The sequence below is a fragment of the Apodemus sylvaticus genome, chromosome 1, assembly GCF_947179515.1.
Source record: "Apodemus sylvaticus chromosome 1, mApoSyl1.1, whole genome shotgun sequence".
NCBI classification, from domain to species: domain Eukaryota; kingdom Metazoa; phylum Chordata; class Mammalia; order Rodentia; family Muridae; genus Apodemus; species Apodemus sylvaticus.
Window position 1 is genome coordinate 203,138,724 of NC_067472.1, and position 16,898 is coordinate 203,155,621.

The following is a 16,898-nucleotide window of genomic DNA, read 5'->3' on the forward strand; positions in this document are numbered from 1 at the left end:
GACCTAGGCAGGTTGTTCTAAATGTCTCTGAGCCTCTTGGCAATCAGACCTTATAATGTGTTTTATGCTGCATTAAGCTCCTCTCCTCTCCTCCCCTCCCCTCTTCTCCCCTCCCCTCCCCTCTCTTCCCCTCCCCTCCCCTCTTCTCCCTTTCTCTCCCCTCTCTTCCCCTCCCCTCTCTTCCCTTCCCCTCCCCTCCCCTCTTCTCCCCTCCCCTCCCCTCCCCTCCCCTCCCCTCTCCTCTCCTCTCCTCTCCTCTCCTCTCCTCTCCTCTTTTCCCTCCTCTCCTCTCCTCTCCTCTTTTCTCCTCTCATCTCCTCTCTGCTCCTGTTTCTCTTTGTCTTTGTTTCTGTCTTTGTCTTTCTCTGTCCCTCTCCTTCTCCTTCCCCCCTCCCCTCTCTCTCACATACACACACAGGCATACACATGTATTTGTGTGTGTGTGTGTGTGTGTGTGTGTGTGTGTGTGTGTGTTTACCTTCAAGGGTCTAGCTCCAGTCCTAAACTGACTGTTTGAAGTAACCCTTTCTAATAGGATTCTGGGTTCTGATGTTTGTCAAATAATTTGTTATGAAGTCAAAACTGCAGTTTAAAACAAGGTGGGTAATGGGCCTTACAAAAGAAAATTTCCCATAAGTATAATCCCTTCCTAGTCTATATTTATTATGCTTTTATATAAAAATTTTAAAGTTGGTATAGAAATATGTCTTAACTACAATTATGAAAATAGATGTTGAAACTTTCGTAAATCAAATAGGAGACACACACACATACATACCCATACACACACCCTTTTTTCTTATATAACCTGTATGGTCTATCTACTTTTTGCCAAGGTTCTATGCTACGTATTAGTTTCTGTTTTACAAACCAATGACAGTAAAGAGATGTGGATCTCAGAAAGCTTTTTGTCTGACTGTCCCATGTGTAGCTACAGCCAGTGTTTGCCCGTGCTATGGCCTGTGTTTTAGAGTGTGTTGAATCTTTGGAGTTTATTCTCATTCTAGGAAAGAATTGCAGACATGTCATTCTAGGCAGAAACAAAACGTGTAGGCCTCAGAAATCTTCTTAAGTGGGATTTGTTCTGGTGCTGGGGGCTGAAGTGAGGACCTCAGCATGTGGTAGGCAAACCTTCTTCCATTGAGTTACATCCCCAAATCATCACTAGTGTTTTTACGTTTAGATAACAATAACTTTTCACATTGCTCCATGAATTACTTATTAGTCTTTATAATCCACGGGTTCGGGTAGACAGCTTAGAAGCAGATGTAAGGAGGAATTCAATCTTTCTTCCTCTTTGTTCTCATCCTCCAATCAATGGCTTGGACTTTTTCAAGTCTCCCATCCCAGAGAACATTCCCCTCTTAGCTGTCTCCTCTCTTCCCCCTCCTTATTTCCTTTCTTCATTCCACTATATCTTCTTCCTTACCATCATTCTTCTAATCCATTCTTGTCAATAAAATTTACATCCTTGTTAATTACATGCAATCAAAATTGATGCATAAGGTAAAGGAGGCTACATTTTGTGTATAGAGGCAACAGTGGCAGAACAAATAGATGCGCATCCCTTGGTGATGATCATGGGGAGATTAGAAGAATTGGATAAAACTTGTTAGCTTTTGCCTTATAAACCCTGTTTTCATGGAAGAGGATGCTATCTTGTGCTCTGTTACTTAAAATAACTGTGTAGATAAGATTTAATGCTTTTACCATCATTCTTCTAATCCATTCTTGTCAGAAAGAGATCTGTGGTGCTGATATTGTCTTTTTATTGTCTCAGAAATGGTAATTTGTCAAGTGGTTTCATATAAAAAGGATGCTAAAACTTAAGAACATACTCGTAAGCCAGAAACATATAATTTGACTAATGGAGATTGCTAGTCATAGATAATAATCAAGATATTAGTAACTCAAGGCCAGTGTAAAGCTGTTGAACATTGCTAACTTAACTAAAGTGAAGAGAAAAGACTGTCCCTTAGAGGTAATTTCATAGAATACCAGTTATATAAAGTTAGAGAGACAGCACGGAGACCCAATAATCTAAGAGAAGTGTCTATTCTTGATTTAAGCCATGGATGGTTGTGGTTCCTATTCTTCATATATGCCAAACCAACTATTGATCAGTATGTAGAGATAATTTTACAATTTAGAACTTGTTCTGAAAATTTTGTTTAAATTCTTTCTTGCATTGTCTCCTAGGCACATCTTTATAGTAGTTTCTCTCTCTTTGCAGTGAAGTATCTGGTTATCACCCCTGGTGAAGCTTTGGCCGTGGCAGTTTCTAAAAGTTGGTTCAGTGTTGTTGTTGTTGTTGTTGTTGTTGTTGTTTTGGTTTTTTTGTTCTTTTTCTCATTAATCAACATTCCTACCTTTAACTACAGTAGGGTCTATGGCAACCACCCTCTTTTGTTCTTATATTACTTTTTTCTTATGAACGATTTCAAGTCAACATCTTGATATATCAGAGTGTCTGAATATCAGACTATTTCCACTCAACTTAACTTTTCAAGAAGTTAAATGTTTTACTTTTAATCCCTTTTTCCTGAATTCTAAGCAGAATTCAGAAATATCACCATGTTTATGTAAGTATATGCAGCCTAAGTGACATATGTAATTACTTGAATTTGTCTCTGTGAAGCTTCATGTAGTTTATTATGAAATGGTTTTGAATAAAAAATAGAAATATTTTAACTATAGCCTTAGAAATTTAATTGTGTTTATGTAACTCTCGTGTATCTTTTTTTTAAATATATTTTTATTTTCTATATTCTTTGTTTACATTCCAAAAGCTTTCCGCTTTCCCAGCCTCCCCCCCCCATATGTCCCATATGTCCTCTTTTCTCCATCCATTCTCCTATCTTTCCCCCTCCCCTTTCTCTGTCCTGGTACTCCCCTACAATACTGGATCAAGCCTTTCCAGGATCAGGGCCCTCTTCTTCCTTCTTCATGGGGAATCATTTGATATGCTAATTGTATCTTCAGTATTCAGAGCTTCAGGGCTAATTAATATCCACTTATCAATGATTGCATTCCATGTGTATTCTTTTGTGATTGTGATTCTTTTGTGATCCTCGCTTAGGATGATATTTTCTAGTTCCAACCATTTGCCTAAAAAAAAATCATGAATTCGTTGTTTTTAATTGCTGAATAGTACTCCATTGTGTATATATACTACATTTTCTGTATCCATTCCTCCATTGAGGGATATCTGGGTTCTTTCCAGCTTCTGGCTACTATAAATAAGGCTGCTGTGAACATAGTGGAGGGCTAATATCCAATATATACAAAGAACTCAAGAAGCTAGACCCCAGGGAACCAAATAACCCTATTAAAAAATGGGGTACAAATCTAAACAAAGAATTTTCACCTGAAGAAATTCGGATGGCTGAGAAGCACCTTAAGAAATGCTCAACATCATTAGTCATTAGGGAAATGCAAATCAAAACAACCCTGAGATTTCATCTCACACCAGTCAGAATGGCTAAGGTTAAAAACTCAGGAGACAGCAGGTGTTGGTGAGGATGTGGAAAAAGAGGAACACTCCTTCACTGCTGGTGGGATTGTAAGATGGTACAACCACTAAGGAAATCAGTGTGGCAGTTCCTAAGAAGACTGGACATGACACTTCCAGAGGACCCTGCTATACCTCTCCTGGGCGTATACCCAGAGGATTCCCCAACTCTTGTGTATCTTTGTACAGTCATTCTAGGTCCAAAGATGTCATGTATCCTCTGATAAATCTTAGTATGTCCATGGATTATTAGTGATGTTTGTTTGATGATTTAAAGACTTATATTGATCAGTATTGGTTACATATCAAGAAGACCCTCATGACACCTTTGAGCCCTTCAGAACAAAACTCTGTTCTCTGACGTGAGAAATAGAGGCATCCTTTGCTTGCAAATACTAATATTTGAAATATTGTTCGTTCTGTGTATTTCATGTTTCATGGATTTCTCACTTCCAGTTATATTGAACAATTGAAGAGATCCTGGGAAAACATTCTGTCTCCAGGACATGCAAATAATTTTGATACAGCAGAAGGAAGATAATCTCTTTTAATGAGTAATTATATTCTCTACCACATACCTCACATAGAGCACGTGTGTACATATATCTGTATGCACACACACACACACATAATATAGTATACTAGTTAAGATTTGGAGTCTAGATTTGGACTTGATGTTCTGATTTAGTTATAGTGGACAGTCAGGGTAACCTTTGTGTCTTTGAATATCCTTATCTGTAACTTGAGAAGAAAAATAGTACCCACTTCAATTTTTGAAAATTAGGTGTTTATAGGTTAGCTCACAGGTGTTGAATCAGTATGCATTATTTCAACGGAAACATATTTTGTGATGCTTTAGTGATTAAAATAGCCACTAGTATATATACATACTTCAATGAAATAAATGTATAGCTAGCAGCAAACTACAGTGACTTCATTCTGTACTTGTACAAAATTGTTTGCTTCAGTGTGTGGCATGCAAAATCCTGAAAGAGTTAAAATTTTTCCTTGTTTTTCAGGCTTTAATTTAGGCTCATTGTTATACAAAAACTGTTAGCCTGGGTAAAGCTGCACCTTGAGCACTGATGTAAACTGGGTTTTTCAAAGTACATTAAAATTAGCCATAGTCTTCCCTTGACGATTGAGAGATTTGCATCTGGTAGCGATTCACTCAGCCGAATGGAAGGTCGCGCTCCTTAGAGTGCTGATAAGCGGACACATGACATTTGCAAAGAGCAGTTTGCCTACTCGAGTGCCAGGGCAAACTGGAGAAAATTCTGTGCTTCCAATTTCACCAGAAACGTAGGGAATATTGCAAATGACACTACCAAATCAACTGTGAATAGATGATAATTTGATTGACATCTGGAAAGCTGTCACTGGCTGAGCAGCCCATAACAGGAACATTTACTGAGTGCAAAGGCAGCGTTCAAGTAAATCACATTTTGTCCAGTGGGGCCCAACCAGATTATAATTGCATGTCCTTCCCTTCATTGCAAATTCCCTATTACCGTTACCAGCAGTGTCTCATTTAAAGGAAGGTTGTCTTCCAAATATTCACAGTGTCTCATGTTAACTCGTCACCTCCCTCCTTGAAGGCCTGCTATTTTCTGGAAAATCCAGCCATTGCTTCCCTTCATTCTAAAAAACTCATTAACTTTGCCTTTGTGTGTGTGTGTGTGTGTGTGTGTGTGTGTGTGTGTGTGTCTGTGTCTGTGTGTCTGTGTAGAGGTACATATTATAAATTGTTTGGCGACATGATGGAAGTTAGGGTCTAAAGACATTTTAGCATGATTTTGTTATAGTCCTTAGAATTGTGTACTCTGTTGTTTTTAAATAAACAGCATTTTGGCAATGGTCATTTTTGAAGTATCAGTACTTCAAAACTGAATGAGCACTTGGCTCCTCCCACTTGGAAATGTACAAGGTGCACGTCTGGGCCTAGTGTTAGTTCTTGGACCCTGGGTCGTTCAGTCCCAGATGCTTGGGAATATTGGGATACAGCGGCAAAGCACATACCATTTACAGGTCCAGTTGCAGAGACAGTGTATGAAGTGAGAGACACTTGAGACATTATTAAGGCAGTGTTGACAAGTTGGTCTAGTTTGTTCTTTAAAAGTCAATGAGGTATTAATACCTGGTTAATAAGCTCATCCTATAGTACAAAGTTATCTAGCCTCATTCTCCAAGTCAGCTGCTTTCCATTGATCAAGAAAAAGAAAGAAACACTGTTCTTATTTGGTCTAGTTCTTTCTTGCTTCTAAATTTGGCTAACATACTCTGGCCTCAGGAGAATATATCAGAGGTACTGATCAGAGTCTTTGTCTGAGAATCTCAAAGTAATGTGTTTTCATAAAAACATTTTTGATTTCCTGCTCGTAGGCATAAGAAGTACCCACCAGAGAAGGATAATGTGAAGCAAGTTGCTCCTACTCTAGGAGTGGCCTCTCTTGTTCAAACAGAATAGAACCTGAAGGTTCTGTTGCTAGTCAGGACCAGTGTGCCTTTGCCTTGCACCAAGCTCTCTATGTCACAAACAATCAAGGAACCATCTCTGGCTGTGCAGATGTAGTTGCTTATTGTAGCCCCAGTGAAAGAACATGGGAGCCAAGATCTTGCTAATTGTAGTGAGCCTGCCTGCATTGTGAGTGTCAGATGATTTGACAGGACTGACATGCAGCTAAATGGAATAGGAAAAGACACGGCAGTGGACTGTTGGTCCATTAGTTTGCCCAGGCATCTTGTTTTACTAAGGAGCTCTCTAATGGTTTCTCGGCAATAATTACTCTCTCTCTTCTTCATGCTATTCAACATGACAGGCACTTGCTGAAGTCACAGCTAATGTATTTGCACTCTAACAGGCCCCAATGCTGGGTCTCCTTGAGTACTTTGGCTAAGATACGAGTGATGTCTATGCTTTTTTTTTTCCTTGAGAAAAATCTCTAATGCAGAAGACAACCGTTTTATTTTGGATATTAAGCAGGTATGTGGTGTGGCATGAGTGCTTGAGAAAAGAAAATGATGCATTAGCTGTGAACTCCCCATTGTATGTCCTGTGTATTAGTAGTTGATGATATTGAAACAGAGGAAAACTTTTATGGGCTGATTTACTTACACAGTGATAATTCAGACTTGATCCAGAAGCACAGATAGGGAGGGGGTTTCCATAGACATGAACTTCCAGGCAACTGTCTGGAAAGTACACAGTATGGGATGATTCTTCCATTTCAGATGATGTGCAATCGGGAAGTAGTTTTCCTACTTCCTACACTTTCCTACAGTTTTTTAAACCAAAGAAGGTATCTTAGAGTAATTTAGCTTAAAAAAATGTTCTTCAGGTCACTTCTTTTTGATATGTAGTTGATTTCCCCTATAGCAAGATTTACTTTTTGGAAGTCAATTTGAACTTCTATATTAAGTATTTTAGTTTAGTTAATAATTATTGGATTCTTTTGAGATTCCTAACACAGTTTGTTAGTGTATAGCTTTGGAAAACAGTGTATGTCATAGTCCTCCACAGTGATATGATCATTTTTCTTACAATCTTTGAACGGTGTGGTCATAAAATAATCCTTGTGCTAGAAAATACAAGAGGAAGAAGAAATACATGCGTGGAGGCTATGCTTTGGGTTTCAGTGTCTCTTCTTCATATTCATGTATTTGTAGGGGGGTGGTCCTACTCAGAAGTTTAATCAGATTAAAGATCCCTGTTTATTTTTTAGTTTTTATTTTTTTAAGATCCCTGTTTATAAACTCTTTAGAGGGGTGAAGAAATAAGCAACAACTCGATTTCAGATACTTATTTTTTCAACCTTCAGCTATCTCTTAGAACAGTTTCTTACTTTTTTAAAAAAAGTACTTATGTTTTGCTGTATCAGAAAGAAGAGAAAAAAATCTTAGAAACATATTAAGCATATGATGAAATTGAAAGGGTTCTGAAGAATCCTTTAGAATCTGTTTTCTTTGTGCAGGTACCAGATGTTGATGTTGGCAGCACTTAAGAGGGTCACAGGACGTTTAAAATCACTAGGCTGTGGTGAATAAAATTCCAGGTCTGTTGCACTGAAAATTATTTGAAACTTGTGTTTGTTTACTCAGTCGTAAGTAGTACAAAAAGCATTTTTTTCTATATGAGTGTGTTTTAAACAGGTACCTTTGACATACATACATGATCAATGAAAATGTTTAAAACACATTTGTGTCCCAGGGGCTCCTATCACTGCAGGCCACTGGTCCCATTGAAGTCCATTTTCACATGTGCAGAGCTGATCACGCTGCACTTGACCTTCCTTGTAAGTTATTTGTTTCATGTACTAGAGGGCTAAGGCTACATAGCTGTGCAAGAAGGGGGAAAAGGCGTACGTGCTACACTTAGGTAGTATTTCCTTAGTGTTCTCTGACAGTAATTTTGAGAAGAAAACAGGACTTTTTATGTCCACCCCCACTTTTGGGACTGAGCTAAGTTTCTCATTGATAAAATAATTAAGAGTTTATAGTTTCAATGCTAAAATAGAAAGTAAAAAACTGGTTTTGAGGAACAAAACCAATTCCAACAGGGGGTACCTCTCTGTATTCACTGTAGATTCTTATTTATTCTTGTTTTATGGGTGTCACACTTGAGTAGTTAGGTTGCCTCCTTTCTTAGTTTTCCAAAGGAGTTTAATACATAGATCCGCCAGTTTGCCTTGTTTCTTTAGTTAGGAGTTTGAACCAATGCTGTAAGTGCAACAAAATCCATTTCTTCTAGACTGTGTTATCTATCTTATTACTGTCCATCACGATAGTATTCCAGCTTTCTGTGGGAAGGGAAGTATTTTGAATAGTTTGTCAGAGGAAATGGCTAGGAGGAAAAGCAGATCTCAGCAGCTCTCATTTCTGGGATTACGGCTGACTTCTTCCTTTTTAGCACACCTTTCAGGTTGTGTATAATTATACAGAGTGGAAATAAGAAAAATAGTATGTGTGATGAAGTTAATTTTTATACACCAAAGAAGATGTTGCTTGTTCTGTTTGTAGATCCTGGTGCCTTGGTTTCATTCAATGACAAAGAGAGGTGTGGTGTTTTTTGTGCTCTCATGTCGCTAAACCTCAGGAACATGCCAGGACATTTAGATTGAATTGTTATGTGAACATCACTGAATAGTCTTCACAGTCATAGATGGTGTGGCCTATTCCTTAAGGTTATGTGATACATTATCTTGCTCCTAAGTCACAAGACTATACAGCGTATTTATGTTCTGCATATTGTAGCCAACCGGAACAGATATTTTTATATTTAAAAACATCTGAACACAGAAAAGATACAAAAAGAACACAATAGAAATACTGAAAATCAAGCATACATAGGGTGCACTTCTATGAGTGGAGTTTACAAACCTAAAGCCGTGGGTAGTTGGTGAGTGAATGGTGTGTGACTTTGAGGACCTGGGGCATTATAACAAACTACTGTAGACTTTGTAAGCCCTCTGCACTTAGTTCTGTTTTTTTAATTAGTTGTATTCTTTATTTACATTTCAAATGTTGTCCCCATTCCTGGTTCTGCTTTCCCCCAAACTCCCTAACCCTTCCCCCCTCCCCCTGCTCACCAACCACACACTCCCTCTTCCCTGTCCTGGCATTCCCCTATACTAGGGCATCTTGCCTTCTCAGGACCAAGGGCTCTTCTCCCTTTGGTGTCCAACAAGCCATCCTCAGCTACATATGCATCTGGAGCCCTGGGTCCCTCCATGTGTACTCTTTGGTTGGTGGTTTAGTCCCTGGGAGCTCTGGGAGTACTGGGTAGTTCTTTAGTTACTGAATCTTTGCATTTTATAAAACTTATTTTTAAATGTTTGAATCTTATACTTAGATTAATATATGGATACATTGTACAAGATTATTTGGCTGTTGTCAAGACATTTTTCATTTAAAATCTTTTTCTGATTAAAAACTAATATAAGAGCTGAAGTCTAAACAATGTCAGGATCATATCTTGTCAGCCTGGAAAGTCGTCCGTGGGTGTGACAAGATGGAGATGCCCATTTGCTTAGCACCGTCTCTCAAGCCCTTCTGAGGACTGCCTCCTCCTCAGGCACAAATGTGTCTGTAGTAGTTTTTCTGGTTTCTCTCTTCTTCTTCTTCTTCTTCTTTTTAATCATAGATTTATTTGTAAGCAGATAATTTACCATCAATATTTTGCTCCAACAATAAGGCCTTTGTTTTCTTGTCCTTCAGTTTCTTTTTTTTTCTTTTTCAACTATGTGTACATTAGATCATTTTATAAAAATTGCTTCATGTCAGTCTGGGACCACCGTGTTCTCATGGTCCATTGTCAAATGAAGCATTGTCTGAACAAGCTAGCTGTCACACACAGCCATTTGATGTTTAGATTGGTAGTGTATATAGCCACAGATCCTATATCCATAGGGTTTCTGATCACCAAGGACAGAATGTTTTAAGCTGATGTATTTTAACTTACCATTACTGTGATTATTACGACATAGGTCTTTTATACATTATATACATACATATGTATCTATAAATTTATTATATTTACTTGTATTTATATTGCTAATCACTGTACTTATGGAAAGGAAACAGACTTACATGGTAGGCAGCATTGAGGGGGAATTTTAGAATGCCTTTGTCACGTCTGTAGTTTAGTGGAGTATGTAAAATAAACAATGCCTACTGTGTGATGAACGCCAAAGAGCTAATCAATTTTGGATATTACTCCTGGTTAGAACTCATGTAAGCTGTCCTGTATTATTGTTACTTGGAAAGATGTGTAGAAGCCTAATGTTTTGAGTGGGTAAATTTGTTTTGTAACCTGTGAAATGTGTTCCTGGGGATAGTGCATCTAACCTCTGAATTTTCCACTCATTGTCTATGCAGTGAGGATTCCAATAATGCTTTTCTTTTGGATGATATGAGGATATAGGAATACCTTTTGTAAATTTATATGCAGTTTGCTAATTTATTAAGGTATTCTTGCCAAATGACCTAAATTATAAGGAGGGTGATTTGGATCAAGTCCCGGAGCTCACTGTCTAGAGTCAGATTACATTTGTCCATTCTACTTGGAAGAGGTGTGGGGGGGGCGCATCAAAGATGTATGGTTTTAATCTTATTTTTGTTAGAGGCTATGACTACTCTAACTCCCATAGCTTCAATTAAAAAACTTGAAAATAGTTCATTTTCTATTCTAATTACTTGGCAGAAATTTAGAATAGCAAGAAACTAGTAACAACCAAACCTTTCCTTTGCACTTACAGATCAACAGAAGAGATTCTTGTGTCCTAGAAACCAAAGAAAGAATCAGCAGGAATGCCCAGGGTGAATGATGGATTGCAGAGCCTGGCTGGTAATTACTTTCACTGAGCTAAAACATTAACTTGATACATGGGAGCAAGGCCAGATGAAAATCGGGAGGTGGACCTCTTCCTCCCCATGGAATGCCCATACTTGCCATTGTGGAGGTAGTTGTTTCTTTGGTGGGAGAGTCCAGCTCAGCTTCCTTTCCCGAGGCTCAGCATGGATTTTCATCTACCACCCCGGTAGACAAGGAGTGGTACCTTTGTTGTGGCCATTGTAATGATAGGTGTTTAAGTCAGTCTGCTTTCTGAGATGGCAAGAACTCACAGTTTCTCAAGACTTTTCAGTAGGATACCGGATATTAACAGAGATTTTCTCCTCTTGGGGTTCAGCTTTTTTGTAATTTTTTTTCATAATGTGGGCTCTGGAACCCACATGGGTGATAAGCATTTTAGCATTAACTTAGCTTTTGGATTTTTGTAACATGGCTACTGAACAGATTCCTTACACTGAGCTAGAGAATACTGTTCTCTTCAGAAGAGCCAGGGGATATTTTTAATGACATATAATAGTTATTAATACTTCACTACTTTGCTATCTAGGAGAGATTGTGATGTGCTTATGACACCATGTGTGTTTTCATTCATGCATGGTTTCAGATGGCCATAGAATGTAAAGTATGTGAGAACTCACTCAGTGTCACTGTGCTCTCCGTGACTACCGTCTCAGCATACAGTACACTTGAACTTGAATTTTCTGAGTTCAAGTTGATTATTACCTCATGGGAATAATAGTTATTGTTTTGAGAGACTTAGAGTAGATTAGATCTTAAAATCTATACTAAAGATAGAAATGTCACTAGATCATGAACTCTCCGTATTGTTTCTTTTATTTTAATCATGCTCCATTTCTCCAACCACCATGTTTTGTGCTGGTCAGGAAGTTCTCTGTTGTGTGCCATATTGTTGAAAGTCTAACTTTCTGATATCAGAGTCCATGGTTTCTTGCATCTGCCGAACAGGCTGACCTGAACATCTATTGCCATGCTAGCCACAATGGGGTACTTACTAATCTAGCCGGCAATTGTAGGCATGCACTACAGACAGTGAAAAGGATGCTTATCAGTCCTGTTGTTTTTGACATCCATGGAGAGCCAGAAAGGCAGATAATGGATATTGAATTTACAGATGCTCTAATTCTAATGTTAGATTGTGTTTTGTGTATTTATGAGTTAGTTATATTTCTGACATATAAACATTTCTCACATGTGATTTTACAGATATATTCTCTTGCAACAGACATTCTGTGGAAGCATGATTTTGTTGTTGAAACATCTACCATACTTTGCTTTCTTAGACATCTGAATTGAAGGTGTACTATTTTGAGTATCTATAAATACTCAGTCTAGCTAGCATAAGCGTTTAAGTTGAAAGGCTTCAGTTATAAAAAGATTCCTTTAAAGAGCTGATTTTTGTGGAATTTTTAAGTAACATGAGAATATTATTGATAAAAGGAACTTTTATTAAACACTGTTAGTTTTTGTGGGATGTACTTGTTGACAAATAGATTAGACTACAAATCAACCAACCAACCAACCAACCATCTAACCAACCAACCAACCAACCAACCAACCAACCAACCAATCAAAAATACCATGATCCTTAGCAAGGCAACACAGACCCAGAAAGGCAAGCATGATATGTACTCACTTGTAAGTGGATATTAGTTGTTACGGATAATCATACTGCAAGTCACAAACCCAGAGAGGGTAAGTAACAAGGAGAGAGGACTGTGGTGGGCGTGGGTACATGGATCTTCTGGAAAGGGAAAACAGAATTTGTAGGTGGACCAGGGGCAGGTAGGAATAGGAACAGGATTGACACTATTTTTCAAGGAAAGGAAAAGTTGCCTAATCAAGAAAGGACAGTTCATTATCATACATACATACATACATACATACATACATACATACATACATACGTACATACATACGTACATATATACATACATCATGCAAAATTCATTGACTGATCTAAATCCCTATATTCTTCCCCCAACCCTAATTCCCCATAGCCAAGACTTACTACAGAGAGGAGCGGGCCATACTGGAAAGTGTAAAATTAATGATAACATAGACTATTGTTCTGATTGCTTTTGTTGGCTGAGAAATTCAGCTTTTTAAAAGCTGGGCTGAGTCTTACAGTAGGAAAATAGTTCCCTGTCCTCTGATCTTTCTGTTATGTAATGGTAAAGTGTTTTCTTATCCACCGCTGGATAATGATGCAACTGTCTCTTTTACTTCCACAGAACAACCCCTTCACAGTTTTCACATAGATACTTAAAAATAATCGAGGCAAATACTTGTACCTAATGTGAAAACACTGATGCCTATGCCTGCCCCGTCTTTCCTGGGGGCATGGTGTAGACTAGGAGCATGAAAGCCCTAGCTCTCAACAAAAGAGAGAGATGTCTCATGATTTTAGTCATGGAGATGAACAGCCTTGAGAGTAGGCACTGGACCAAGTTTTCTCCAGTGCTTCCTGAGAGGAACTATGCTAGGAGAGGGTAGTGATTACTTCCTATCTGAAATTTAGAAAATTAACTGCTTGCAATAAGGCTGTGGAGCTCAAAAAGGCAATGAGGCAGCCCTACCTTCTGAGGGAGACTCTTACCACAGTAAGAGGCCGAAGCTGTGATGGATACCCAACACTGGGCATCACCTCTGACCTACTGTTTTATTATCTTACGTTCCCTTCCTGGAATTCGCATCCTCGATGCAGAAGCTACAGAGCTACCATCAGCTTATGCTGGGTCTGCCTGCCATTGTGAATTCTGACTCAAAACGGAACATATGTATTCCTCCTTCTTCTCTTCTGTCTTTAGGTTGCTGGCCAGAGCTAAATATGCTTTCTCTAGTCCTTTAGGTCTCCTTTTCTTTAAAGCTTTTGTGTCTGCCCTGTAGCTGTTATCTGCCAGGTGGCTGACCTCCATGTTGGCTTAACTCAAACCCTTCCCTGTTCAATTCTGTGACACCTGCTGAGGTTTACAGCTTACCTGCTTTCAAGTTTCTCTTTTCAATTTTAGTAAAATTGTCTTTGAACATCTAACAACAAGAAGTCACACCATGCATTCCATTTCTGTAGAATTTATTTATTTATTTATTTATTTATTTATTTATTTATTTATTTATTGTTGCAATACTTGGTTGGCAAGCTCTCCTTTCTGGTGAGATGGCGAAGTAGACAGAGTTTTCCCCACATGGAAGCCCACTGATGGTGAAGTTGCCTTATTAACTGCCTTGATTTTACTTCTTGTGTCACCTTCATGGAAGATGTGTTAGAGTAAACCGTTATTATGTCTCCTGCTGCTTACAAACTGAGTCTCTTTTTCTTGGTCATCTTACTTCTGCTTTGGGTTGTTATGATGACAGAGGAAGAAGCATGTTTTGAGAAACATGAAAAGCCATTGTCATTCTGAGAGCAGTTAGTTAGTTTTCATTGTGTTCCTTTAGCCTGCCGTGTTTGCTTTAGTGTCTGAGTTTGGTGACAGTTCTGTTATTATATTAAAGATGTTTCCTGCCATACATTTTCCATTTCAGTTACGAAAACTCACTTTATTTCCTAAGATGAATTATAATTAGGATTGTTTGGTACTGAGACTCTTTTCCTCACTTAATACCCCTAATGAGATACAAATGTTCTAAATGTCCTTATGAGCGGATTATATTTAGAGAGGAATCCACTTATTTTAGTTAACTAATCCCTTTGCTCCTGTGTCACACATCCTTATTAGGCCCTCAACGTTCCTGCTCCTTATGGAATTCTTGTGAGATCAGACCTCTGCAAGCAGTATGATTAACTTTCAGGGTCAGAGGTATTGAAAATGTCAGTGGAATTTGTTGATGCTCCATACCTTGTTGTAACAGCACTCTTCTTAGACACATTTATGATAAATACAAGACTTTTTCTAGTCTTACAAAGTGAATTTTATTAGTGATTTTCTTGTATTTATGTCAGTTTTCCATAGAAGAAAATAATGGACTTATTTTGAATTTTTTTCACTCTGTTCTCCTGCCACCCTTAGCATCTTGGAATGGTTTTTCTAACTCAGTGGGTCATTGTTTGTTGTACTTGATGTCCCAGGAGAGCAAACTCTGTGTGGTGTTGAACATCACTAAGTGATATCTGTGCAATATCTAGGGATCAGTACTGGGTACCCTTCCTGATGACTGTGTTTATTTTGTACAGAAAGCAGAGAGAAATAGCATTTTGAACAGCTTGATTTGTAAAGTTGCTTTTTGAGTTCAAATCCTGGCTTTATTGCTTACTGTTGGCCTATCTGTAGATGAATTATTGGACTTCCTTATTCTCTGGCATTCTGCTATACATACAGGTGATTATAATGCCACTTGCCTTGTGGGTGGCTATGAGGATTCTGTGAGCACATTAGAGAATAGTACCAGTTGCAGTCGCTGTATATATTTGTATGATAGTGTCTGGTTGGATTTCTACAAGTATTGTCTAATATTATTCTCTCTTGGTCCCTTCAACCAATGAAAAAATATTACTTTGTAAACAGAATGTCATAAAAACATAATAGTACCTATAATTTTGTTACTGGTATCAGAGTTGGAATTGTAGGACAAATTTCTTCTCATCTATTAATCTAGATGGAATTGCGTCTTCAGGGACCTCCCCACTTCTTTGATTATTATAAGATGTAGGAAGGTACTCAAGTTCTATTTCTTAAATCTGTGGTGATTCAGTTCATTCATTTTAAAATTACTTTAAGTGTAATTGTTTCTTCTTTTACATGACTCTGGCTTTTACTTGCCATGGTTAATTAACACCAGTTCCCTATCAGTATAGTCTAATTATATCAGAAGTCATGTTAATGAGTTATGATTCACTGTATTAGTGGTGTTAGTTCTTTCTGTTGGTTTATGAGCAGACAGGCATGTAGTTATGTTGTCCCCTTGTCTTTGATAAACTCATGTGACAGGTCAAAAGAAGTGATAATAGAAAAGAAATCTGTCAAGAAAGCTCAAAGTGAAGCAAAGAAAAAGTATTCACACTGAAAATAAGATTTGAACTAATTATAAACAGGATTCCTGGAACAGGGTAACTGACCAAGGGCACATCACGCCTCACACTGGTGTCAGAACTGTGTGGAGTTGGGAAAGCAAAGAATTCATCAAGGCACAGAAGAGCTACCTAGTGAGCACTATGCACTATTCAATATAGTGTTCTTGTTTGTAAATTAAACAACACACCTTGAAAGTACCCCTATGTGATAGAGAAAATAACGTCTATTCCCCTGCCTGTTATTGGCAATATTTTTCTCACCCCTGTAGTTTAGTCTTTTTCCGGATGTGATACAAATGTAAATCATACAGTGTGTATTTGTAAGTGTGGTGGTTTCATTTGAGATTCATGTCTGTTGTTGCATGTAAGAACCTATGGGGTTTAAGCCAAACTGTAAGACTTGCCTGAAGATAGAGTAGGGAGGGCTCTTATTGTAACCTGGCTAGGCTCTGGTCGGGAGTACACATTCAACATTCAGCCTGAGTCCTGGCTTCAAGAATCCTGTGGGAGCTGAAACATGTCTCAGCTGAGGCCCTTAGGAGCTGCCACAGGTGGTGGGGGGGACTGACCTAGTGTGGTGAGGAGAGAGGATTATCCAGAGGTGAAGCCCAGCAGGCTATGGAGCATGTGAGGAAGTTACTTTCTCCCATTGTTCTCTGCTCTTTGCCTAAATTACTTTTCCGGCATTACTTTTCTGATTTTGCTTCATTAAATGGCTCCTTTTCTTTCCATTCCACCTTGTCACCACAGGAATGTGTTTCCAGTACTGGTACCACACTTTGGATCACTCCTGTTGTTAAATCAGGCGTCATGTTTATAGGGACCAATCTTTGCTGCCTTCTGGCGATGGCAATGCCATTGTGCTCCTGAATTCACACTGTTGTACATGTGGGGAAGGGGCTTGTGCGACCTTGTGAAGAGCTGTTGGCAGTTAATGGTTGCTAGAAGAGGAAGAATCATTTTTCTCATAATTATAGCCATTGCCAAATTGCCCATGCTTCAATAAATAA

The 16,898-nt window shown here is 38.4% G+C and overlaps 1 protein-coding gene across 7 annotated transcripts in view; it reads left to right on the forward strand.

The window, feature by feature from the left end:
• The window catches only part of LOC127676075 (zinc finger protein basonuclin-2-like), a 577,904-nt gene that overhangs the window by 20,585 nt on the left and 540,421 nt on the right, over positions 1 to 16,898 (forward strand). For 4 of the 7 annotated variants that reach the window (XM_052172028.1, XM_052172035.1, XM_052172030.1 and 1 more), the window contains exon 2: positions 10,765 to 10,853. The exons of the other annotated variants lie outside the window; for them this stretch is intronic. In XM_052172028.1, coding sequence (XP_052027988.1) covers positions 10,830 to 10,853 — 24 coding nt within the window. In that variant the 5' untranslated portion in view covers positions 10,765 to 10,829. The remainder of the gene's footprint in view (positions 1 to 10,764; positions 10,854 to 16,898) is intronic. 7 annotated transcript variants of the gene reach the window in all.